The sequence below is a fragment of the Sciurus carolinensis genome, chromosome 4, assembly GCF_902686445.1.
Source record: "Sciurus carolinensis chromosome 4, mSciCar1.2, whole genome shotgun sequence".
Classification (NCBI taxonomy): domain Eukaryota; kingdom Metazoa; phylum Chordata; class Mammalia; order Rodentia; family Sciuridae; genus Sciurus; species Sciurus carolinensis.
The window spans coordinates 38,291,390-38,318,760 of record NC_062216.1 but is presented as its reverse complement, the minus strand read 5'-3'; the positions used below and the strand labels follow the sequence as shown (position 1 = coordinate 38,318,760).

The window sequence follows — 27,371 nt, the reverse complement described above, 5'->3', positions numbered from 1 at the left end:
TATTATAGGTATATTTTTGTGATATAGGTATTCCAGAATACTTAACTTTTATATAACCAAGTACATTGCATAGCTAAGCACTTTTAACCTGTTAAATTATATATGGGTGACTATGGTCATAATGGCACCATAATAGTAGTAGCAGATAGGAATAGTGATAATGATAGTGGCAGTAATGATGATAACAGAATTTGAAGATCCTTTTTTCTCACCCAAGCAATAATCCTATCCATAAGAGAAAGTGAAAGTCAGAAGTAGTGATCTTGAATTATTACAAGTTTCACAAACTTTCAAAATTTAATTATTAAAAATTTTTGTTATGTATAACAAAGACCATAAAATAGAACTCTAACCAAGAAAGGAACTTCTGTACACTATCAAATAAGACTTATATCTTGCTCAAAATTCAACATCTATGGACTTGGGGTGTAGCCCAGTGGTAGAGTACTTGCCTAGCAAGCATGAGACCCTTGGTTCAGTCCTCAGCATCACACTCACACACACACACACACACACACACATACACACACAAGGTAAATAAAAATTCAACAGCTACAGAGCTTAACAAGAGTGGATTTCCACACAGTCCACATATATGGTCTAACTTTGTATCAAGTGCTAAGCAGCCTTGAGTGCCTTATAGTAAAATGCTCAGTTAAGTTTTGTGATACTTTATGCCATTTTTGCCACTTCATGATGAGATAACAACGCATTTCTTTTTTTAAAGAAAAACTAAATAAATTCACCTAATGCCCCATTCCTATTTAGGCCACAGAAGTCAAAAGTTAAGTGGAAATTCAGTGTGTACTTACACATACTAAGGCCTAAGGTCGCTGGCTGCATGTGAAGTTTATTGTCCTAAGCAGTGGACTAGAAAGTACATTTCCATAATCTTCCTTGAAGATTATTTGTTTCCAAACCAAAGTCATCTACCTGGAAAGTGCTAAAGTATCAGCCTCTCTCAAGGCCTTAATATGTAGAGCACATAGCATATTTTCTTGTCCATCAAGGATAGATCAATGTATTATACTTTGGTAGACAAGAACTTCTAGAACTACTTTTTATGAGCTTGCACAAAAGTTCGAATTTACCATTTTGTTTAAAATATCTGAAATAGAGCAATAATATTAAGATATACATGCATAAAGATTAAGCTTCATAAATTATACCTCCTCAGGTTTATATAAAAAGTCAAGTCTCTGAGCACAGAATGGGAGATGTAGCAGAAGTTAATTCCATTAGCATCTTCTTCTCCTTTTCTGTGTAAACGGTTATTTTGGCTTTCTTTTTGTATAACTTTGAAGCAGTAGTGGTGTAAATTCACATTTTGATCATGGGTTTCTGTTCTTGAAAAGTATTTTTGGAGCTTATTCATTTAGAAATGTGTTCATGTATAATGGTCTGAAATACTTTATGCCATGTGTCATAATGATCTTGCAAACACGAGTGAGGAAGTCTGAGAGTTCAAAAGATGGGGCACTGCTAACGGAAGCAACAACGGTGGTAGATAAACTTAGGGAATTGAAAAAAAAAGCTCAACTATTGGTTCTCATTTTACATTGACATTTTTCTGCAAATCCGCAATAATGTTCAATCACACTTTAAAAGAGTGAACATCATCTAAATGAAGTAGACTATTAAAATTAAATCTCTTAAGGTTTCGATGTCTGTTCTCATTATCTCCTTGACCATTCTATCTTCTCATCTGACACAATCTTTTCCAAGACTAGTAGTGTTTTATTGTTCAAGCAGCTTTTTTAATTAGTGTAAATGATTGTATATAAATTTCAACATAATTTCTTCAAATCTAGATATATACCAAATATCTTAAAATCAATGTCTATGCTACAGCATAAACTAATTTTTATTTTCACTATCACACCTTTGCTGCATTTCTCTGTCTCTATGTTCTGATGCATCATTATTATTTTATTTGCTATTTTTTTTAACTTCATAATTCCTGCTCATTTCTAAGTTGGCTTCCAGTGAACCAGCCCTTCCTCCCATGCACAAAGCTTCACCTGGTTCAGACAAAGGAACTTTCCAGGGAAATGTCAAGGAGTGGTTATCCCCCACAGAGAAGTGTCCACCAGCAAACTCTCTGTCCCTAACACCATCTTCTTTTTTGGACACCTTCTTGGATGAATTAGAAAAACTTAGCGCTTTAACCTTACCAGGTGACCAAGCCAAACCAAATACCATGGAGGAGATCATCCTTGAAATTAAGGAGGAGCCCTCTGTTCTCCTCCCACTGCCTCCAGCGTCCCTAACTGCTGATTCACATCACTCTCTATCACCTTCCCCCCACTTGAGTGTGACCCCAGCTGCGACCCAGCCTTATGATACAATGCCACTTCAGGATCCCCTAAAGACCACACGAGACAAGTTTGCAGATTTGAAGAAAATGAAAAGGGGTTTTTCAGACCCTGAAAGGGTTCTTGAAGTACTGGGTGATAAATTTGTGACCTCTGCAAGCACCAATGTGGGTTCCTTGCCTGAAGCCCTCCCTGTCATTGGAGAGGAAGATGAGGAAATCTGTGAGGGTGTTGTGTCAGGCATCCAGAGGTGGCCACCAGAATCTCAAGAACAAGATGTCTTGTGGTGTGGCCATCATGGCACAGAGGTGGCACCAGAGCTGCACATTGAAGAGGAGGAAGAGAAGGAGAAACCTGGCCGCCTAAAATATCCAGTAGGCATCCCCACAGATCCTAGGATCCCTAAGGAAGACAGCAAAGCAGCAAAATCCAGTCATGAGGTATTTAACTTTGCCTAACAACCAAAGAACTAACCAGTCTTACTGCACTAAGCTAGGATAGTTAATCACATCAATAAACATCTACTGATACTGCCTTGACAGGTTTCCTTACAGAGAGAACAAGCACCGTGTAAGTCAGGGTAGAAGAACGAATGAAAACACACCGTATGTCAATAAACTGGTACAAATGCATAATTCCATCATCAAATTATTTCTATATGACCATAAATTCACATTTTTAAAAGTCTTTGTAATATATAGCCTTTATAATTTTTTCAGTATTAATAACAATAGCTAATGTTTAAGCTCTGCTTGTCAGACAGTTTTCTAAACACTCTACATCTTTAATTTTTGAAACCCAGTGAATGGGAAATATTATTATTCCCACTTTATAGTTCAGGAAACTGATGCAAAGACAGATCAGTCCCATGCCGGGATGAAAACACAGTTGACCACAGCTCTCTTGTGGTCTCTCTTTTTTTGCAAAAAAAGTAAAATAACAAAATATAATTTCATATTATATTTTCATATTATAACAAAATATAATTTTATGATAATATAAAATATATTAAGCATATATAAATATAAAGTATGTTAAATATATTTTAGAATAATATAAAATAAAGAAAAAGACAAATAGTACTCCTATCATTTTTTTACTTTTCTGGAGAGGTAATTGTCCTCAAATTGGTAACTACTTAAGAATTATGTTCTACATCTTCTTTATACAAACAAAGGACACCAAACAACAGTTTTAATCAACAAAGAGAGAAAATATCCTAAAACTTTGATGTGTAAACCTTACTCTTTTTTAAATAAATTGATTTCTCAAATAGGTATCCTACAAGTTAGTATCATTACTTGCAAGTACTGAAACTATAAAATAAAAAGAAAGGTTCATGGCAGGATTTTCTTCCATAATTCTTCTATTTCCAAAAAACCCCACCATGCTTACATTTTTATAAAACAGACACACTACTTAATCAATCACAGAGACAATTCACTAAGTCAGACATGTTTGAAGTGAGTTATTTAATAACTAATTTTCCCTTAATGTAATCAATTTTAAGATGTGTTCAGATATATGGCTCCATTCACAGGAAGTACTATCTGCCTGCAGCAAACAGTACACCAGGCTTGGCTCACATCTCATGGGGGAGCCCAGGGACCAGTTCACATGACACACAGAGATCATCACTTCCCTTCTTCAAAACAAACCAATACTTAGAGTTTGTGACCTACTCTACAAGCAAGTTACAAAGGGTCATTGCAGGGTTTTACCTTCACATGTAGTAGAAGCTTTCATATAAATATGAAATTGTAGAATACATGTGTTATCTCCAGCCACCTTCACCCCTCAAAATTAAACCATTTATACCCATTGGGACTTTTGAATCAAATTTAAAAGAAAAAGCACTCTCAAAACAAGAATTTGTCATACATGTCACTTCCCAGGGTATTTGGTAACTTAAAAATTAATTGCAGTTTGGAGAATATTCTCTAAAGACCTTGCAGCCTCATTCTGGATATGAGAATAATCACATCTTGTTTTTCCTCAATCTTTAAGCCACCTTCATTTTCTTCGGGAGATGGAACGACTACACCTTTTTCCAACCATCTGCTTTCCTCCCCTTCATTCCATTCTCCCTTGGCCTCTGTTTCTGACCTGGTCTCTACACTTTCTCAGCCTCCCCAGCCCTACTCACCTCCTCTCCTCCCTAAATATTCTTATCAACAGGAAATAAGTTCACCAAAATTAAAGGTAACTGCATCTTGAGTCTTGAGTGTGGCTTAGTGCATGTCTAAATGAACTTAAGTAGAATAGATGTATGCGTTTAGAATCGTGGCATCTTACAAACACTAAAAGTTATACAAGTACTGATTGCTAACTTTTAACATCATTAGCATGGCCTCTGTCCAAAATGTTAAAAGAAAGAAGAGAAAAACAAACTAAAATTGATATAATAATAAAAAGCCATCATTAGATTTTTTAATAAGTTGAGAGTCCGCTTGAGAACCACCCCATTCAAAGGCGTAAACTTTGTGCCTGTTATTCTCTGCTAATTGTGAATTCATTACCTCCCATCATTTCCCACCCATCAATAGGAATGGCAGAGCCTAAGAGCAGAATGGTCTTTGTCATTGACTGTCTTGAGCCTAGACCTTCACAAAGGTGAACTAAATGAGGATGTGGGTAGGATGATTCTACTGTCACAGTTGACACAGCAGCCGTCTTTGACACTTGCAGGCTGGCAACTCTGATAGTATTTAACTCTTCCTTAGGACGATATATTTTAAAATTTTAACAAAATTAGTGACTGGCCTTGGAAAGAAAAAATGACAATCACAACCTGAAATTAGTCTATCACAGAAGAGTTTTGCTTCTATGCTGAGAAAGATCCTGAAACATTTCCCTTATGGCAAAAGGTGACAGACTTCAAATAATAACTCATCCTCATATATAGTCTTTTGAACATGAAATGAGAGTCTCTGCAGATGAAAGTTAAAGATTTGGTAGAGCCAAGTTTTCATATTAGGAAACTCCAACTCCCAAACAGTGCTATTTATACAACCTTCAACATCCGGATTACCACGTCCATCCACCAGACTAGCCTATCTATATGAATTCACCTTTGGTATGGAAGGAACTCTTGTAAACTGGAATACTTAAAAGACTAATTGCTCTTTGTTCTTGAAATTTTACCTTTGCTGGCAGAAAATAATTAGAAAAAAAATTTAAATACTATAATAATCTTGTAGCATCAAGGACAAAACTAGAATTTAGAAAGTTGTATTCTGCAAGAACCTAGTTCATCTCATACATTCTTTAGGTTCCCATTGCTTATAGGCTGATATGAGAGAACAGAGATATCAAAAGAATACTTTAACAGCTACATAAAATAACTAACTCCAGAGAAACTCTTTTTTCTGTACTATTTTATCTTATATTGGGGAGCAAATGTTGATTTTTAATCTCCCATTGAGTTTTTTTAAATCTTATAAATCTACTTTCCTACTCCTAGAAAGAATATAAGTTGACTGAAGTTATTTGTGCTTAGTAAATATAAATGCAAATTGAATCAACTCTAAATTTTACACTCATTGCTAAGAAAGAAATTTAGCACTAAAATCAAGGAGAAAATATAATTTTAATAATTTTAATAAGTACAACAGAATGCATGAAATAATTGCAATAACATTTTTATCAACCCTATCAGCCATTGTTTAGGTATGTTAATTCAATGCCATTTTATTCTTTAAAAGTATTTTCTAAAACCATGAAAAATTTGTCGTGCACAATCCATAATCTTTCATAAAAGTACAATGTACTTCTATTTTATGGATTACAGAATGTTGAAAGATAAGCAAGTTATAAGTTTGATGTATAAATAATTCAAATCCAAGACTTTTCCCTAGTCTTTTCAGTATGTTTTTAAATTAATGAATTTTTATAATAAAAATTATTGTAAAATTCAGTTCATCTCTGAGATGAGCTTCTAATTCCATCCTAGAGAATATTTTATAGAAGAGACTTATAGAATGTGGATTCAAATTGCAATGGAAGCACTTAATGAATATGGAGAACAATCTTTTCTTGGGTTTCTTCCAAGAAACTCAATTCCTATGGTCCCACAACAAAGTCTCATCACCCTAAAGCAATCCCATTCGATCTGAGCCCCTTAAACAATTTCCTACATGAAATCAGGCTCTGATTCTTTCTAGTATGTTCAAGTGATCTATTTCGCTGTTGCTGTCCACATTATTTTTTTTTCTTCTGTGCGCACTGATATTATGAACATTATATTAGTCAAAATAAGAATAACCTGCAGTCCCAGAAAACTCAAAATAGCTACAGCTTAAACCTGGCAACAATACATTTCTGACATAAACATAGAATATTCCAGACTGGTATGGTGGCTTCACAGTTACCAAAAATCCCAGGAAATATCCAGAAATTACCTGTATGGCATCTTTCAGAACTTACCACATGAGTACATCTGTGTACAAAGAAGGTTGGGAAATGTAGTCTTTACTCAGAATGACCATGAACTTGCCCAGTGCCCTGGGTCCCACTACTGAAGACAAAGAAGAGAATAGATATCAGAGAACATCAAACTTGCCCTACCACCACCCTTAAGCAAACATGCCAAGCTCACTTCATCCCAAGAAACTAGGGATTTGAGGTCAATTATTACTAGTAATTATGAAATTTCCCGTAAATGAGAAATGAGAAAGCCACATGCTTTATTTAAAAGTCTTTTAGTTCTACTAAAGGTCTTTTAAACCAAATCAAATGCCAGACCCTACATTGCTAGATCCTGGCCCTCCTACAACCTACTCCCACACAGCTTATTCACTGTCACAGTGAAGATCTTACTTTGAAAAGAATACCAAAACAATCAAGTTTTAGTTAGGACAATATTTAGTATTTAATTGTATTTCACCTTAAAAAAATTTTTCTTCTTATACATGTTATTGGAAAATTTTGCCTCTTGACACTTTCCATGAAATTTGATGAGTTTCCATCTCACTTTGTATCTGTTCAACAAGCACAAAGAAAACAGATCTTATTTGAGGGTATTTTGAACCCAATTGTTAAGTATTCTGTTAAAACAATAATCTTTACTTTGTGTCCATAGCCATGGACATTGCTTTCAAATACCCTCTCCATGCAAGCTTCTCTCTCTAATTCCTTTTCTGCTGTGCCTGTGAGCCCCATATCAATGCAGCAACTGATCCTGGAGTGTAGACACTGTGTGGAGTCCTTGGAACAGCTGACTGCAGACCCTTAACCCTTCCTGCTCTGCTGATATTCAGGAGTTTGGCATGCGGGGTGTGCATGGAAAGACCAAAACAGGAAAACTCCTCCTGAGACTGTATAATGAAGATGAGAACTAACTAACTTCTTATGGCTTTTCCAGGCTGATTTAAAAAGCGAGATATTTGTCCTGGGTAAACCTCCTCGTAGCCCAGTGATGTCTAAGAGATCCTGCGGCTCACCTGTCAGCAGTTCCCACAGGGTAGGGTCAGACTGCACCCATCTTGTGGCGGCCATCCTGGCCACTGTCCCTCTCAGCAGGCTGGCTCTTCCATAGTCGTCTTTGCTATGATCTGGCACTGAAGTAGGGCTGGAGAAACCCTTGAGATGATTAGCAGTGGAATCAGATCAACAGGAAAATCCTAACCTAAGACCTCCGATAGTGTCCTTCACTGTTGTGTGTGTGTCAGGTTTCCCAGATCCAAAATGACATGATGGTTCCCCACAATACGATTAAGGGCAATAGTGTGTGTGTGGTTTTCTACATCTGTCTCATGTTTCTGGACTAAATTGCTGCTTTCTAGTCACTATTTATCATGCAAAAACCCAAACTGCTGCCAATCATATATTGAACTCACGTGCTTTCAGTGACGTCAGCTTCTGTGTCAGTTTGTTCAGATTATTTTAATTTGCGATCCTTGTTCAGGCTATTTTGTTTGTGCTGGTGGTGTAGAGGTGAACATAGCTGCCTTCCAAAATGTTTTGTTGCTCTGGTGACAAGTGCTACATTCACTCAATGCTCCTTTTCTCCCCGGTATTGCTCTCTGGAGTCCATATATTCCCAGTTTCTTGCTGGAGTCCATATATTCCCAATTTCTTGACAGCTTTTATCAAACTTAAAGGTCCAATTACTATCCCTTTAACTGCTCAGTTCTATATCATCTGCAGCACTCTAGAATGGATGGATTCTAAATGGAACTGTCAGGTCTGGGGAACGCAGCCAAGGAGTTTGGGAATTCTCATCTATGCATGCGTCAGGATTCCTTTCACAATTGCTACTTTAACGGACTCTGATTGAGCTTTTCTAGTCGATTACAAAATTGTGGCTCTGCGTTTCAAGTTCCCAAAGGCTTGATTTTTAAGTTTTCCTTTTCCATTTTTTAAAATGTAGATGCTGTTCTGTGTTTATGCCATTTTGTGCTTTTTTTTTCCCCTTTGCTTTGCACAGTGAGACCTTGTTTTGTTGCTGAAGCAGACTTATGTTGCCATAGAGAGAGAGGAATGTCAATTTTGTAGAGATTCTTAGACTCCTTTAAATGGCCTCCCAGAGCCAAAAAAAAAAAAAAAAAGGAAGTTTTTTCCAAAATGAATAGATCTCACCCATAAATTCCCATGGGTCAATGCAATGGTATGCTTTGGGTCACTGCAAGTTTTTTTTTTTGCCAGATTTTTACATTTTTTATGCATTTATATGCTAGGGTACACATTTATGTGGACCATAAATATTCTATTTTCTTTCCACTTATGCAAAGTTATGTTTTACTTTCATAATTTAAGAAAGAAAAGTAAGTCTGTAAACATAAACTTGGTACTACTATTAGGAGATTGTCAGCCACTTATGGTTGATAAATACTGCAATTAACATTTTCTGGGAAAAACTTGACTTAAAAACTTTAGAACTATGTTTCATGCTTTCAAAGGTTTTTGCACATTAATATTTAAAGTAACAGTTCATCCTTATTTTCAGAATTATCTCATACAAGATGTAGAGAATCCTCCAGGGATACCTTCACAGATGCATAAATAGATTGTCTTTCAGACACAGTATATCTCACATGAGATGGGAAAGTATATATTCTACTGATGCCAGAGTTTCTAGGATAGGTCAAACCAGCTTCTTTATGAGCAGTGGTTTATGGTTGATCCTGGTTTGAAAAGTAGCATGTGTTTAAAAACTGTCTTTTATCTTTGACAGTATTAAAAAATAACTACACTAAAAGAGAAAAAAAGGATTGTTACATTGCTAAGGGAAAATTAAATACTAGGGCGTCATGAAAATACCATGGTGCTACATTGGATTTTCTAAATTTTATTCTACTTTTAAGAGTCATCAAGGAAATTTAGGCATGATACAATTCTTGGTAAAATTTTCCAGCATAGTGATTGTAATGTGTTAACTTGAAAGCCATCTTCTTAAGCTCACAGTTCATGTAAGCCTCTCTGAATGTCACAAATATATATTCTTCTATATTTATCTCAGCACTGTTAAGAAGTTATGAGTAATAGAAATGCCTGGGCAGAGAGTTAAAATAGAAATGAACATAGACCAAAAATATTGGTGACTGACAAGTGATTCCTTCTCAAGAATTTAAAATGTGGGAAGGGAAGGACGTGGTTAGGAAAACAGGTGATTGTCTATTCCACGTGGTTCTATAGCCTTTAAAATATCCTTTCAAAATTAACCCAGGCTGAAGGAATTTGGTGAGAGCTGACCAAAGGCAAAAACATCTTTTAGTGTGTTGCTGTCCCTGCTCACCATTAGGTGGCAATCAAGTGCAGATATGGCACCAATCCTAGGGTACATGCACACTGAGCAGAAGATGATCTCCTGACATAATTTGCTTGGATATCCACACAAAACATAAACATCTCAGGGACAAAATAAAGATGTTGATTAATCAAGTTGGGCCATCTGTTCTTAGTAATACTTTGTACAATAAAGAGGGTTAGTAAAAATTATCATCCCATTTCATTTTTAATCTATTTGTCATATTAAGAAATTATCCAATAGCTTTGAATTTTGGTTTGCTAATCTGAAAATGAAGCTGAATTATGCCAATCTGAAAATGAAGCTGAATTATGCCATTATTGTTTTTACGTGATGAGGACAAGTGAGAATTAACCAATAAATGTCACTTGTCAAGGCTCTCTGACAACTAAATGCTTAAGGTTGATGAGAGGCACCGTTGCATAGCTGAGGTGGATGCTTTTATGAGTTCCCTGAGGGGAGCGAGATCAATCTTCATCTCATCCAACTCATTGACGTTAGAGATAAGAAAGCTGAAATGCATCTCAAGCTCATAGAGTAATTACTCAATGCCCCAGAAAGACATAAACATGCCCTCATAAATAACTAATTGTAACACTTTTTATGCCACTACTTATTGGTCAAATACCTTTAAAATAAACTGATTTATAGGCTGGGGATGTAGTTCAATGACAGAGCATGCCCAAGGCCCTGGGTTTGATCCCCAGCAACACACACAAACACAAATTAATTAATTAATTAGAAATGGTAGTTACCTTTCCTCAAAACTGAGTCCTAAGTTATCCATTAACATGGGAGTGATTCTTATTAAAGGAAGCTTTGCAAAAATTTAAAGCCTACCATTACAGAGAGATTCACAACTTCTCTGCTAATAAAGGCTATGAGAAATTCTGGCCTCAGTATATAAACAGTATAGCAAGATGGGCAGGCAGGGACAAGTTTGGAAGGATGTGAGGGAAGGAAAAGACACACTGAGAAACAGAGTTAAGAGCAAGGACATTACTGACTGACACGGCCAGCAACACAAGCTCTTCACATGCTGAGGCCTGCAGAACTAAGGGAGCCACACACAGCAACAGCCCAATGTTTCCAGATGTCAAAGGAACAGTTCATGTAAATGGTTTAAGAAACAGGTTGAATTGGAGGAATTGAACTGGTAGAGTTAGAGTGATGGAGATATACAGACTTTGAAAGTAAAGTTTTTATATTAAATATAACTTGATTTTTTAAGTGGTATTCTCATTTTAATAAAGTTAGATCAAAGAGTTTCACCAAACACTGAATGCCATTTACAAATGGCATTTATAATGGCTTTTACTCAATTTAAACATATTAGAATGATTTAAATATGTGAACAGGCAGGCCATCATTAGAGCTTGATAAAACATATTTTTACAAAACTTTTTCTCTTAAGAAAAGAATTATATTTTCTTATCTATAATTTTTCTTTGTCATACACTGCAAATGGTGCTATGAATGTTTTTGTGAGAGAATAGTAGCTATCATGGTTGTTATTTAAAATACAGCATAGTAGACTTTGTAAAGTATACACAGTACTTTTTGAGTGGTTAATGTGGACATTTTCCAAATCATGTAGCCTTCATACATACTATTTGACCAGAAATTTTACTCCTGGAAATGTATTCTAAAAAATAATTTAAAAGAAGAAAACAACTCTTTAAATAATAATGTTTATAACATTGTTATTTATAATAGTGAAAAAAGATTAGACTGATCTTAACTTCAAAAATGAAAAAGAGAAACAAATGGTTTAAAAAATTAATATATAGATACATAGGTGAGGGAACACATTCTGCAGTCATTTAAAGGAAAAAGAAAACAGAAAAAGAATTGGAAGTTATTACATAGTATTAGTGACATTAATATATACAACTCTTACTTCAGCATTAAGATTGTTTACATATATAAAGTCCTGTTGAATTAGAAGAGAACTTGAAGAAATGTAAAATATAGGCTTATGGATGACTTACAGTTTCCTCTTTATATATTTAAATTGAGTTAATGTTTTGAATTAAATCATCAAAAACTGCTGGAAATGGTTTAATCTTAATCATTCTTAAAATAATGTTTTATAATTTTAATAATAGATATACTGTTAACAAATTTATATTGATTTATAGGAATAAACTATTTTATGGCCTTCAGTCATTCATGTGTAATCTTACCCACACTTAGTTATTACATGCATGGACTGTTGAGTGAAATCTTTAAGAATACTATTGGTAACTGCTTTGAGTTAATAGATTCAAAAGTCGACATTTTCGTAGTCTATGCCAGATAGATAGCTTGGATAGGAAGAGATTGGATAAACAATTTCTCGGAAGGGGACTGATCATGGAGTGCAAAGAATCCCAGATTTCACCATCCAAGCTTGGGCCAGTGGTGTTTCCATGAACAATCTGCAGGAAAAACTTTTCAGCCTATCAATCCTCTATTTGTACCTATGGGGACCTGAAAACTGGTCCTGATGTCTAGGACATGAATGTAACAATAATTCAGTAGTCATTAGAGAGTCACTGCCATGCAAACTCTGATTTTGTTATTTCACCATGTAACTGTCATTTAGAAGAGAATACTTTTGAAATGTGTTATGAATGAGTTGCATGCATTTCTCTCCCCAAAAGGTAACACTTAGGTAGTCAATGACACCAATTTTACATATTCAACAAATGTATTAACTTTCGTTCATTGAAGTATTTATGTGGCTATATCGGATGCTGAGGCTTGTCATTTCCAATATTATAAGTATCTATTACAGATACTGGTCTTGATGCTTAGTTTAAAAAGAAAGGAAACTCTTTTGAGAGTTCAGTGCACTGGAAATTTCTACCAATATTTCTCTTCGAAGGTAAAATGTTACATGTTACCTGGATATTGTTTGTTGCATTCTATTAAAAGTTCTCTGTTTCTCATTTTAAAAATGCATGTGTCTTCTCCACATTGAGAACAGAGAATGTTACTTCAAATGTAGCATGGGATGTCACCTGTACTGTATGTGAAAATGTTGTCTGTGAAGGAAAAGTTTATGGAGTGAATGTGGATATTTTGCTGTTAAGCTAACTGTGGCTTACTTTCTGCTTGTTTGAGAAAACGCTAGAGAATAAGGTTGAATGAAGGTGTCCATCCTGCCTATTCTAGTGGTTTGATGTTCACGTTCTTGCCATATTCCTGACCTTTGAAAAATCAATGGGACTAAACCCTGAATTCTTAAAGCTTGAGCAGACTACATTGTGGATGTGTTCAAAACATTTGAACCATGGTTATTTTGATCTAATTTAAAGCACCCTTCAAAATATTTTAATTACAAATCCTGCAGAAACCCTTTATTTGGTGGTTATTTTCCTTCCTCTTGGTTTTTTACAACAGGAAATATTAAATGTCAAGAAAAGTACCATACCATTATCCAAATAATCTTTTAATTAGTACCAGTTTAAACATTGATTACATTGAAAATCATTTCATTTCAGCCACAGCGTCCTGTGTTTACTCATGAAAACATTCAAGGTGGGGGGGAACCGTAAGTATTCTTCTTATCTTCTAAATTCGAGACTAACCTTGACCCACAACATAGACTACTGATGTACCAAAACAGAGTACGGTACAACTTTGCAAGTGAAAGAGATCAAAGTAACTAACATGAGATCTCCTAACTTAAGAGTAAGTGCAGTGGTCTTCATCTTTTATGACACAGATCAACAGCAATGCTTAAAAGAAAACAGAGAAGGTTTTCATTTATGCGCTAGAAAAACCTTCCAATGTTGCAGTGATTCCTAAGATTTATAAATTTGTCTCTTTCTCTGCTTGCTGGTTACGTAACTAGTCACTACAGTTTTAAAGACACACAAAATGTCCTAATATTGTTTTTCCTCCTACTTGATGGAAAGTAGACTTAAAGTCTACCTTAATACCATCATTCCAAAGTTACATGCTTAGAAGTATGTTTTGAAAATGGCAGTATTAAAACACTCACTGTCATTCAGCTAGATGGTATTACTTCCACAACACCAGGAATATGCCTTTCAAATTCCCTCCCCTTTTTGATATAGAAGCTAGTTAATTCTGAAGGTATTACATGTTGCCTTGAAGAATTGCTCTTGTGAGAATCTGCCCCATTTCACCCATGACAGAGGTCATTCACTTTTACTGACTCCTGCCTATTCTGAGTCAGGAGCAAGACCCCTGGAAGGAACAGTTTGGGCCTACAGAGTGAGCCTGCAACCTTCCTTCCCAGCACTGCTTACCTTGCACAGAGCAGGCTGACAAGACTTGTCGTGGGCAGGCCTGGTGTGTTGAGCAGCACCAAGCCCTTGCTCCTTGGAGACCCTAGACCTGAAACTTACTAAAAGCATCCTCTTCGGAACCCATCTCCCATGGAGACTGGTTCTCACCAAGTACAGCCAGAAAGGTATTCTTGTTGAAGGAAAGTCCTCATCACAAATCATCATTCCCATTTAATTGGAAAATTTCAAATATAACTTGTGATTCTAAAGTTTCTGTTCATTCTCTTATTGATGCAAACAATAGGATCCCATCACACAAAAAATAAATAAATAAGTAGCCTCCAGGGATGTCTAGGTTTATAGCATTACCAACATGTTCTTTTAAACAGCTTTTAAGGAGTTTATGAATGACTAAGTGTCTTCTGTTACACTGTTTTATGTCATAGGCAACTGTGGTCATTTGACTGTTAAGAAACCAGAGAGCCCACATGTGGGGGAAGGCACATTTCCCAAGTCCTGCTTTGGATATTTATAAAACATTCTTTATTAAATTTCTATTTCAATTGCAGTCTTTATCAGAGTGTTGCTTCAGGTCCTTCATTTAAAAATTAGGTTTTGGAGCAAAAGTGGGAATATAATGTTATGTCACTACAGTTCAGTTTTGGTACAATATGTTATAGAAAATTGGGCAGAGAGTTTCTAGGTTGGCTCAGCATTTCCTATATAAAAACAAATTTCTTTTTGAGGCATCCTGACCCCACCACCATCATTCATCTCACCAACACATCTTTCAAAACAACATTTTAATTGTAATTACTGCATTTCCTGTCATGCAATACTGATTTTGAAAGCCAGCAGAGGTAGGAGGATTTCCGGAAGGTTTGTTTATGTTTCCATAAAGCTCCTTTTTTTTTTTTTTTTGTGGTCTAATTAAATCAGAATGGTAAGTAAATTTTGACAAGCATGCTGGCTTTTATCATACAAAACTGAGTAGGTCTTTGTGCCAATTTTGGTCTGTTAGCTCTAGGGACCTTGAGATTCTTCAAGCAGCTGGAGTTTGTGGCCTTAAATAGGCCTTTCTCCTTAAGTGGTTGGAGATGTGCCTGGGTAAAGGCTAAAGAGGCCTGAGAAGCTCGATCACAGAATCAGTTTTCCCAAAGTGAGAGACACAATATATACCCATTAAAATAGCAGCCCAGAAATGACTGTCTCCTTCAGATGTGAAACTGGGAAAGGAGTCATGTTGAAACCAACATCCCCCATGAATATATAGAAGCTATCATTCCTTCACCTTGCCAGCCTCAAAACCAAGTCAATACAAACAACAAAATAATTTTACTATTCCTGCTAAGGCTGGCCTCACACAAACATCCAAACGAGATGATTCCATTAACACCTGTCCGTTTTTTATCACCCGTTCTGGGATTCTGGTTACCTTTCTTTACCTTTGGCCACAGTCCAATTTGAATCCTCCCACAACAAAAGACCTAGAAGACTATTCTCAAAAGAACATAAATGGCTAAAATAAATTTGCTACAAGGACAAAGTATCAATAAGGGAAGAAATCTCTGATATTAGAATTTCAAGCTTTGGTACCAGCACAGGGTTTTTTAGGAGAGGCTTTTAGGCACCATATCTTACCAGCTCTTTCCTAGAATTCCCTGGAGCCAACTTTATCCATATCCACCTACCTGAAAAAGTTCATCAACAGAGAGGGAAGCCAGTGGATCAATGTTCCTTGCTTGACATCTGAGTTCAAGCAATAGAATTGTTTATTCTACCAAAATATGATTTTCTGACCATATAAAGCAATTAGAAATAAATCAGTAATGTTCCTGAACAGAATTCATTATTACCAAGTTTCTAAAGGTGGCTTAAAGAAATCCAAAGTGCCCTAGAATGTTTTTCTTATTTTCTTACATTAGTACAATCATATAATGTTTACAAAGAGCAACAGAATCAAATTCACCAATTTTTCAAAAATTGTCTCCCACAGTGCTGGTAATATTTAGTAATATTATGAAGAAGTTTTTATGTCTACTGCAAGTTTTATGTTGAGCTTCTCAGCTGTTATAATTTCTGTCTTCACTTTCCAAAATGCCAGTCCATTCTAATAGTCATTAAAATATATTCTATTTATTACCACAAATTCGATGTCTGAATTTGTTACTTATCAATATCATCATAATATAGCTGTCAAAGAATTCAGACCAGGAAAAAAAATGATAGCATTGTATTAGTAATTCTTCTTCATATAAAGTTATTTAAAGGAAATTTTTAAATTCAACACAATTTCTCCAGGACCAATTATAAAAAAGAAATTTATGTCCATAATCTACTATTTGAGACTGACTTGGTGATAACTGAGCATAGACTACATATACTCAGCTTCATAGGTGATTTGCAAGTTCTAAATCCTCAGAATGTGCTGATCATAATTATAAAATTAATCTGCTTTAAAGAGGTCTACTGACCAAAAAAAAAAAAAAAGTGTTCCCTTTTATACTAATTCCCACACAATGATTTAAAAGATGTGTATCTGAGATATTTTGTGCATCTCTATTAGAATGATTTAAAAATTTGTTTTACAAGCCTCAGTTATTAATGATTGCAATCATTAAAACTATGATTCCAGCCAGGTGTGGTGATGCATGCCTGTAATTCCAGCAGCTTGGGAGGCTGATGCAGGAGAATTGAGAGTTCAAAGCCAGTCTCAGCAACTAAGCAAGACTCTAAGCAACTCAGCAAGTCCCTGTCTCTAAATAAATTATAAAAAAGGGCTGGAGAGGTTGCTCAATGGTTAAGCACCCCTGGGTTCAATCCCTGGTACCAAAAACTATGTATATATGTATATATATATATATATATATATATATATATATATGTGTGTATATATATATATATGTATGTATATATATATGTGTGTGTATGTATATATATATATATACATATTATGATTCCTTCTTGTTTATATATAGCTGAATAATACAAATATCATTTATTTTGTATTCTGTAGTATTTAAATAACAAAGTTTAGAAAACCGGAAAATTAAAATGTAGGCCTGACCTACAAATGTTGACATATTTTCATCCAGTTCATGAATATTATAATCTTCCATGAATTGTTCTTCATTGTAAGTTTCAAAATGTTATTTGGGTAGTCTCATTCCCATAAAAAATTGAAATATTTCTATTTATATGCTTACCAAAGATTTGCACTACTTAAAATGTTAACAAGAATAGAAATGTTAAAGATAAAATGAATATTGCACTATGTTCGATTTCACAAAGATGTTAAAAAAAAAAGAAATTAAAATGCGCTTGTCCTGTTTAAGGTTTCAGGCTCTGTATAACTATACTCCTAGGAATGAAGATGAGCTGGAACTCAGAGAAAGTGATGTCATTGATGTGATGGAAAAGTGTGATGATGGATGGTTTGTGGGTATGTGCACATTCCTTTTCAGACACATCTGGCTGCTATTTGCTTGAGTTTGCTCACTTGCATGGTTCACTGTGATAGTCAAGCCTTCTTTGAATTCATAATGTCTTTGAATCATTCCTGTATTCACATGCACTGTATAATCCCTGTTTGCATTTACATAAGCAATGTATAAACAATTACATCTTTACTGTTCAGTATTTACTGCTTCCAGTATGTTGATTTTCTGCTAGTTTTTATCTCAGAGAAAATGAGAGAACTGAGGCCACATTTGCAGCAACAAGATTCTGATTCTATTTATAATTATTCCCATCCAGAAGAAAAGTAAAATGACTTACCTATATGGAGCAGGGAGGGTGGGGCAGAATGAGAGTAATCAAATGAAGATGATAAATTCCAAAGTTTAATGAGAAATGAAATTTGATAGACCCTATTTGCTCTAATTATGCTAGAAATCTTAAGTGAGCACTTGGTGCACCGATTTTCACAAAAAGTCTCCAAGAAATCATGGAATTTGAAACCAAAGGTAATTATCATAATGCCCAGTGACTGAAACTTCCTCCCCAACACCCATGTAAATACACAAGTAGTGGTTAATCTTTTTTCTTTAGTGACTTTGTAAGTTGTTCACATTTTCCATATTTTATTAAGGACTCTGGCATAGCTTCGAGCATGAGATACTAAAACTGTGTTGCTACTGTCAGACCCAGATAATGCCTTAATGTGGCACCCTTGTTGAGGAAGCCTCTTGCCCTGAACCAACCCTGGCTCTTGCATTTCTCCAGTTATCTGGTCACACTGCCAGTCCCACACTGATTTCTTATTCCTTGCTCTTGTTTAGCAGCATGGTGACAAGTTCCACCACCCACTTCCCCCACAGGATTGTCTTTCCCCTTAGAAATAAAAGGCTGAGCTTTCCTTTCAAGCCTGGCGTGCCAGAAGCACATCACTGATGCTTATGAGGCAATGAATACATCAGGCAACACAACTGAAATTGCTTGCTTTTTTTTCTTACTGTCTTAAAGTGAGTTTTCTTTCTTCCTATCCAAACCCTTCAGGGCTTTCTCTCTTAGTGGGGCCTCGTAAATGGGAAGTGTGCAAGTCTACATATATGAACTGATATTTCATTGTTGTCACACCTTTTCATTTATTGCTTCTATTTTCAGGAACCTCAAGAAGAACCAAATTCTTTGGTACTTTTCCCGGAAATTATGTCAAGAGGCTGTGAATCACTCTCCCTCCTTATTTATGACGCATTTCAGCAACACATCTGCATAAACTTGCCTGAAACATCCCTGCAGGCCTCTCGTTGTCATGCCTTACGGTTTCCATTACGCCATCACCAACCCCACCTGCTGCCACTAAACCACCAGCGGAATAACTGCCTCCATGAACCTTGAGGAGATATGGCAGACTTGCATCCATGTGAAAGTGCTTCCTGCCCTAAACTTTGAAATGTCAAAATGTGGGATCAGAAAGGAAATCATTATTTTTAGAAAAGGTAAAATATTAAAGCAAAAAAGAAAATGTCTCCAGGATACTCTCTGGTCTCCTGGTTGTATTTGGAAATTTCTGGAAGATGGTCTCCCCTCAGGCAACCAGAAGACTGATTATTCCAAAATGCTGTGGTTTGCATTTTCACATTCTTAGCTTGGCAGTATATTGTCCTTTCACAAGTTTGCCTAGTGTCCTGGTTTACACTATATGACAACTGTACTTCAGCTATTGTTTGCCTGCACTTATATGTTGTTATATGCACAGTGACTACAAAATCTAAAGCAAGAGTAGGAAAGTTAATTTGGATGGGTGTGATTTTGTTGACTGAATGTAAGTTTTCAAATAGGAGTCTTTTCCTGCAATTTTTTTGTACTTTTTAGAAGTGCAAACAGTGAGTGAATAAGAGCCTTTGGTAATTATCATGAGAATACAAGAGGATTAGCTAGACTACAGAAAAAAAATATTGTGTTGTAAAGTTGCATTGCTATTTTATATTAAAATGTAATCATCAGCATCATGAACAATGAGCTCTTAGTGTTTTATTTATCTGATAAAGTTTAAATGAAAGCAGTGTTAGCAGTGCAAAGAACTATTCTAATATAGACACTTGAAAGTATCTGTAAGCAATATTAGTAGGTAAGTTTTCACTGTGTGTACACATGTGCATTTGAGATTGTATGAGAACATATAATCCATATGATGTACATTTTATGGAAATGTAAAAGAATCCCACATACTATTTTATAGAGTACTTCAGAAGCATCACAAGTATTAAGGCTGGTTTTAGCAAGGATTATGATCAACACAATTATTTTTACTATAATAATTATTTTTCTTCAGTGGAACCCAGAATCCTGCCTACATTTGAGAACAGGAATATGTTGAGCCTGATTTTTCTGGTATGTGTAAAATATTTCCTAGGAAAAAATTAGGCACGTTTTAGAGACAATGTTAAATCGTTCAGGTAATATTTTTGCCCTAAAGCAGAAATTTGCAAAATTACATTGGACCTGAAAGATTTAATAGGGTTAACAGTGCCTGAATTACACATACCCTGAGAACTAGCTTTGTATTTCTTATGACTTTGCATAAGAACTATTCATCTTTGGATCTTGAGCACCTTATAGACAAAACTTTTTATGGCATTTCTTCCGTGAACAGTGATTAATCTTTTCACAATACATAGACTCTTGAATTTTGTACATATGTTTGTTCTTTTTTGTACAGACTATTTAGTTGTTGAGAAAGCAGGGGAATTTCCTAATTTGGTCTTTATCCTGCACTTAAACTTTGCTAAAACACTTTCAGCAGAATATCCTTTACCTATCTCACAGATCACACCCCTTGATAGTGCGATTCTGTAAGGTAGCATTTATGCAAAACTTTATGAGTTTAAAAGATCTTAGCAGCCAAATTGAAATGTACATAAATACTGATTACAGAGGAATTTCATTAGGAAGAAGGTTTAAAAAAGCATTTTTGAGTAGACCACCTTGATTACCATCAAATTCACAATCAGCTTTATACTTTCAAGGCTTTGGGTTTGAAATTAAGTCAACTGCATGCAGATTTACTGATAAATAAATAATTCTCTTTGATGCCATTTATGAGAGAAGACTTCAATATCTGTTGCCTGTCATATTTAAGAAAACGTACTGTTTCTACTCTGTATCTGATTTTAAAAGGAAAAATATTCATACCTGGATTTCAGGTAATTGATTTTGAATTCTTACAAGCAGAGGTCATTGTGTTTTTCTTGAATAGACATCTAATAAATTTTGCTTGGAAGTATACTTCAGTTTTTCTTTTGGACATTTATCCTTACCTAAATTGTGTATTTTATTTCATGCTGCTAGTTAAAACATAGGAAAATTCATTTGTTCTGTGTTCTCTTGACACACTAATGGAGAAAATATGTGTGAGTATTAACTCAGAAAAGAAGTATTTTTAAACCCACCACTAAAGCTCATTTGCTAAACACCCTTTGGCTAAAAATTATTCTTTTAGCTTAAATAATACTTTTAAAAATATGTCTGCCTCAAAGCTCACTGTTTTTCCAAGGACAAGTTAATCACAGGAAGTTGTAAGCACTCTCCCAAGTCAACTGGGTTAAAATTTTTAAATTCTTGCCCTAAACAGCTGTAGCCACTGGCATGGCAGACTCCGTTAATACCCAAAAGCTTTCAACAAATTTTAAACTACATGCTATAGTGGAATCCACCTTTTCTGTCACACAAATAGTAAAGAGCTAGCTTTCCCACTTGGATCTTTTCTGAATACCTTAGTCCCCTCTTGGTCTTTGTCAACCTTTGTCCATCTCTATCTCAAATATTCATAAACATGGACATTGCTCTCTTGGCAACTCGGTTATCAAAACATATTGCCACATTGTTTTATCTTAATTCCCACTCTGATCTTTTCCATTCCATTGGATAATTTCCACTACTTATTAACTTTCTACTAATATATACTCCTTTTGAATGAAGAATATGCCCCATAATATTCTTATGGTCTTGTTTTCACCCACGTATGTGTGGGAATTTAGATAAATGTGCATCTGCCCATCGAGGTCAGCAGAAGAGCAAGAGGAAGGGACCCTCTGATACTTGTACATGCTAAATGTTAATCCCTGTTTTAACTACCCCATCACTAAACACAGGCATGTCCGTTTCTTACTTGATCAAAAGCAGAATCTGGTTGGGTAACCATCTGTTTTCATAATCATTCACTGCTTGATCTCTTTGTAGGTGGTCAGTTTGTGTGGCCTGATAATTTCTTCCCACTGCTTCCCAGATTTCAGCCACAAAGGGAGATATTCTTTAAAGATTTATTTGATTAACTAAGACTAAACCCTCTGTCAGATTCCAAGAACCTGTTTATTTAAAGTTTTAATTATTTCAGACTCCTCTCCAGATTGTATCCTTCTAACAGTTGTTTATATAACAGTTGTGATTTCAAATTATTTACTCATCACTGATGGTTAGGGTCAGAACACGAGCAGAGACTGGAATTACTAATAAATTGTGTGTAGGAGGAATTGGCATACTATGGCCTGAGGAGAAAATTCGGTGCTCTATCTGTTTTTATATTCCCTGAAAATTAGGACTGATTTGTACAGATGAACATTCATCACCTTGATGTTAGGGAACACTAACTTTGAACCCTAATTAAGTAAAATATTATCTCCCAAGAAAGAATTTCTCTGTTTTCATTAGTAGGTCCATATTAGAAAATATTTTTTGAAAGGAGCCACAGAAAAAGAAAATATTTTACTTCATTTTTATGATTAGATTCTTAATTTCATCAATAAAAATTGAAAGATGCGTTTTCTCCTTGTTATATAAAAAATGTACATGATAACCTCAATTTTGCCTTCTAGTTCACAAAACCTAAAATACTATCTGTCCTTTTCCAAATTAAGTTTATAATTTCTTGGCCTATGCCAAATTGTCAGCAACAAACCTGGAAACTCACCAGAGGGAAAGGAATCTGGAACACCTTCTATCTACCAAACTGTAATACAAAGTTGTTCTCCCTGCCCTTTGCATCACAACCTAGCTTGTCAGTCTGAAAGCTGCTCTCCCCACCCTTTCCAGTGCTGCCATTTTCCCCGCCTCCCAACCACTTGTCAGTCTGTGAACATCCTAGCTAGGTATTGGTTCATCAGTCAGCTTGCAAGTATCCTTCTCCATTATTGGTTCCCTGTTAGCCCAGTGGAATTCAACTACTTAAGGGTAGCTACCCCGCCATCTTTTCTCTTGCTTTTTCTCTCATACTCACTTACTTTCTTTCTCCTCCTCGCTTTTCACACTCCCTTTCTTGTTCCCTTTCTTTTCCTCTCATTTTCTCTCTTACCCTTCAGGAAGACACTCCTGTTTGCTTAATAAACTCCCTTATGTGATTTCCCGTTCCCAGCATGGTTTTCATGGGATTTCTTACAAAAACTGTTATGTACATGCATTCTGTGTCTTTATCCTCACAATAAATCTAAGAGGAAATCTGCTTAGTGCTCATTTTAGAGAGGCATAAACTGAAGCTGCAGGAAGTTAAATAATTCATCCATATATGTATGGTATTATGGTGTTATTGGGTTCAGAATCTGGTGTATCCATCTCCCAAGCCTCTGTTCTTCCTTCTTAAACAGCCCATGGTTGGTGCTAAACACATTGTTGATCAAACTGTGCACACAGAGTTAAACAGCTACATTTGTCCATTATTCTCCTCCACCAAATTCTGCTGTCACAAACAGCCATCCCCTCATAATAGCATCTTACTACGTACAGGATGACTGGAAATAAACATGTGCCCAATCAAGCACAAAGTGCCTCCCTCCGAAACTTTGGTTTCTAAAAGTGCACAATAACCAGTGAGGATACAATGCAGTTACTGGCATGTTTTAACTGAGCGTGACTGTCCGTGAGCTGTGATTCCATAAGGAACGAGAGGCTGTGAACTCCAGTGAGCCAGCTGGGCTGCTGATGGTGCTCTGGGGAAGTGCTTGATATTGTGGAGCCACTTGGAGACAGGCAAGCCCAGGGTGCTCTAGGAACACGATGTGCTTGCTGGACAGCTTTTAAATATACAAAGCCCCAAGATACACTAGCCATTCAATGCCGGGTGACTCGCTAAGTGACCCAGAGCCTTAGCTCACTGCTAAATTCAGCCCATCAGGAGCTCAGGAAAGTTCCATCTGAGCTCATACACATACATATATCTTGACCCAAAAAGCTTTCAGTACAAGACAAGAAATCTGCCTAGCAAATCTCCACCTGTTCCTTTGGGGTTTCTTATTTCATCCTTTCCCCTAAAATATGATGGGTGACTCAGTTGTCCTGTGTCTTCCAAAAATAAGTGCCATTTCAAATAAAACTCTTGTTACTATAAACAGCATCAATGAATGGGTGCCAAATCTTGCACTGATATTTCAGGAAGCTTGACAATGACTTTTAAATCTTTTTTTCCTTTTTTTTAATTGCACAAGAAAGATGCTTACTGTAGGAAAAAAATTAGAAAATTTAAAAGTCAAAAGAAAAAGAAATACTAAGTGTTCCATTTGGTTAAGGATTACACTTTAGAATACATCCCTCCAGAATATTTTTCTGCACATGTATGTGTGTATGTGTACACACATGAATGTGTATATGAAGTGTGTAGACAAAACTGGGACCATCCTGAATACACCATTTTATAACCTGAACCCACTCTTCTTGAGCAGGACTTTGAAATAAAGTGAATAAGTCAACTTGACATCACAAAGTCTATACAAAGAATGAGGAAAAGTTAAAGCCCAGGATTCTTGAAAATGCACTTAGTTCAAAATCCCCAGGTAAGAATTTTGGAATTACCACAGGCTAGCAAATACAATGTAATCTGAGGTATTGGTAGAAGAAGGGAAAGAAAGATGAAGGAAGAAAGGAAAATATTATTTATCATCTCCCAGAATGTTTCAGGCATCTTTTCAGCAAAGTTGTAACTAAAAGAAGAGGGAGAACAAAATTGAGAAATGTGTGAACTCAGTTGGATGTAACAACCAAGTCATCCTGGGGTCAGCAAAGTGCATAAATTTTGAATCAATATTGACAGAACAGATAATGATTTATTTTGAAAGCTATATCGCAGAAAAGTTAGATATAAAATGTTTATAAGATTTTGTCCCTTCCCCAAAGAACACTTGAAAAATTATGGACACATCTGTGATTATCACAACTGGGTGTGCTCTCGGCAACTAGTTGATAAAGGTCAAGGATACTGCTGACTTCCTACCAGGCTTCACAACTAAGAATTATCCAGCCCAAAATGTCTATAGTGTTAAGGGTCAGAGGCTCTGCTCTGCAGTAACTCAGACAATTTAGGATAATTATATATCAAAAATTATATTAGGAAATTTTTTAATCCCAAATAAAAGAGCCAAGAACCATAACCCTTGTGACTGGCAGATCCAGTTTCTTCAGAAGACAAACAGTCTCTCTTACCAAATTCTGGAAACAAGGTCGTGATACATCTAGGAAGGAGAAAATAATTGGTGAGGCATGATGATGTGCAAATGTACATGAATACTCAGAGTTAAATGGTCATCTCTGTATAATATAAAGCTGCTCCACCGCCATTTACACTGCAGCCATTTTCCCACCTCCAAGCTTACAACCTAGCTTGTCAGTCTGTGAACATCCTAGCTAGCTATTGGTTCATCAGTCAGCGTGCAAGTATCCTTCTCCGTTATTGGTCCCTTGTTAGCCCATGGAATTCCACTGCTTAAGAATGGCTCCCCGCCATTTTCACTCTCTCTCTCCTCCTTGCTTTCATGCTCTCTCCTCCTGACTTTTCACTCTCTTGCTCATGTGCTCTCTCTCTATTCCTCTCCTTTTCTCTCTTACCCTGCAGGGAGACACTCTGCCTGTTTGCTTAATAAACTCTTATGTGAGTTCCTGCATCCGGAGTGATTTCTGGGTTCTTACACTCTGGAGAATGCCTCTGGGGAAAAAATGGCCACTGTGGAAGCATCTATGAGTCACGCTCAAGTCAGCCCAGAGCAGAGGCACTGCTCTTTCCTAGGGTGACACCAGGGATGATACCAGGCTTTAAGAGAGAGGGGCGTGAAGAGGAGCTCAGTTATTAGGAAGCTCTGGTGAATGGGTAGAAAGACTTCATTTCCTTCCAGAAGACTCCAATTCCTTCCTATAGGGAACTGATGACAAGACCAACCTGGCCTCTGACTGAGAACTTTACCATGCCACCTAGTCAGGCTTAACTTGGGGCATCCAATTGTCACTCACACCATCCATAACAGGAGGGTCACACCTATGTCCCTAGTGAATACAAGTAGGAATCTTCTCAATTCTAGACAATCACTATAGTAATATAGCTGTGCTTTAAGTACAAATGCAGGAACTCAGTCCTTCTATTATAGCTGAATTTTCTCTCCCATAAAATTCATCTGTTGAAGCCCTATCACAATAACTCAGAATGTGACTATATTTGGAGACAGAACCTTTAAAGATGCAATTAAGGTAAAATAAGAGTTTATGGATGGGTCCTGATCCAACACGACTAGTGTCCTTATAAAAAGAAATTGGAACACAGACATGTACAGAGAGAAGACCATGTGAAGACACAGAGAGAGTATAGCCACCAGCATGCCAAGAAGAAATCAATCCTTCTGACCTGGTCTCTGACTTTTAGCATCCTGAACTGTGAGCACATAAATTTTCATCATTTAAGTCACCCAGTCTGTGGTCCTTTGTTGTAGCAATCCAGATTGACAAATATAGTCATTCTTTCTTTTAAGATCACCCATTTTCACCCACTCCTCTTCTTCTCCTCAGTTTTCAGTGAATGAGATACACAGAAAATCTCTTTTGTTCCAAAGGCGACAAGGACCAAAATCCCCCTTCCTCCCAACTCATCCTTAATTGGAAATTTGCATATAAAAAAAAGATGTAACAGGAGATGGCTGTTGAGTAGTTCAGTTTGTTCCTCCACAGAGAAACAACATTCTTTTCTCCTACATGTGCATGCACACACGCACACACACACACACACACACACACACACACACACTACACAAAACATCCCTGCAAAAAACAAGTGGTTAGTGATTCAGGGAAAATTTTCTAGATTCCCAAGGAATAACATCTTAGCAAAGATGTTAGTATCTTAACATTGCTCATTGTTAAATACAGCACAGACCTGTATAAACTAGAATTCACCCTTCAGTTCACCCTGAGGCAGAGAGTTCCAAGTAAATAGTAGTATCCCCCCAAAGGAAGAAAAATCACTGTCTCTGATCTCAATTTTCTCCATTGTCTATACATGCTTCCGTATTTATCAGAGCCAGGTGAGTACCTCCAGGGAGTTTTGAAGGTTCTATAATAAAATGAGCCTTAGGTCACTAAACAATACTTCACTGACTCTTAGAATACACGAATCTTTTGGTAACCTCACTGAACTTATCTTGGTGGCGGAAGCTATTTGTCTATCCCAAAACCATTCAGAGCCTATTCTGGTCAACCTTCAGAATGCTGTGTCCCCACATGTCTTAGTCCATTCAGGCTGGTATAACAAACTGCCATAGACAGGGTGCCTTATGAACAATGGAAATTTATATTTCAAGGTTCTGAAGGCCAAGATGTCCA

At 36.2% G+C, this 27,371-nt stretch overlaps 1 protein-coding gene across 38 annotated transcripts in view; it reads left to right on the top strand.

Annotated features, from left to right (window-relative positions):
* Sorbs2 (sorbin and SH3 domain containing 2) overlaps positions 1 to 21,032 on the top strand; it is a 205,366-nt gene extending 184,334 nt beyond the window's left edge. For 19 of the 38 annotated variants that reach the window (XM_047548840.1, XM_047548841.1, XM_047548844.1 and 16 more), the window contains 6 exons: positions 1,976 to 2,755; positions 4,494 to 4,517; positions 7,678 to 7,776; positions 13,551 to 13,600; positions 17,639 to 17,745; positions 18,909 to 21,032. In XM_047548840.1, coding sequence (XP_047404796.1) covers positions 1,976 to 2,755; positions 4,494 to 4,517; positions 7,678 to 7,776; positions 13,551 to 13,600; positions 17,639 to 17,745; positions 18,909 to 18,970 — 1,122 coding nt within the window. In that variant the 3' untranslated portion in view covers positions 18,971 to 21,032. The remainder of the gene's footprint in view (positions 1 to 1,975; positions 2,756 to 4,493; positions 4,518 to 7,677; positions 7,777 to 13,550; positions 13,601 to 17,638; positions 17,746 to 18,908) is intronic. The other 19 variants (XM_047548849.1, XM_047548869.1, XM_047548867.1 and 16 more) reach the window with 5 other exon arrangements.
* The last annotated feature ends 6,339 nt before the right edge of the window (positions 21,033 to 27,371 follow it).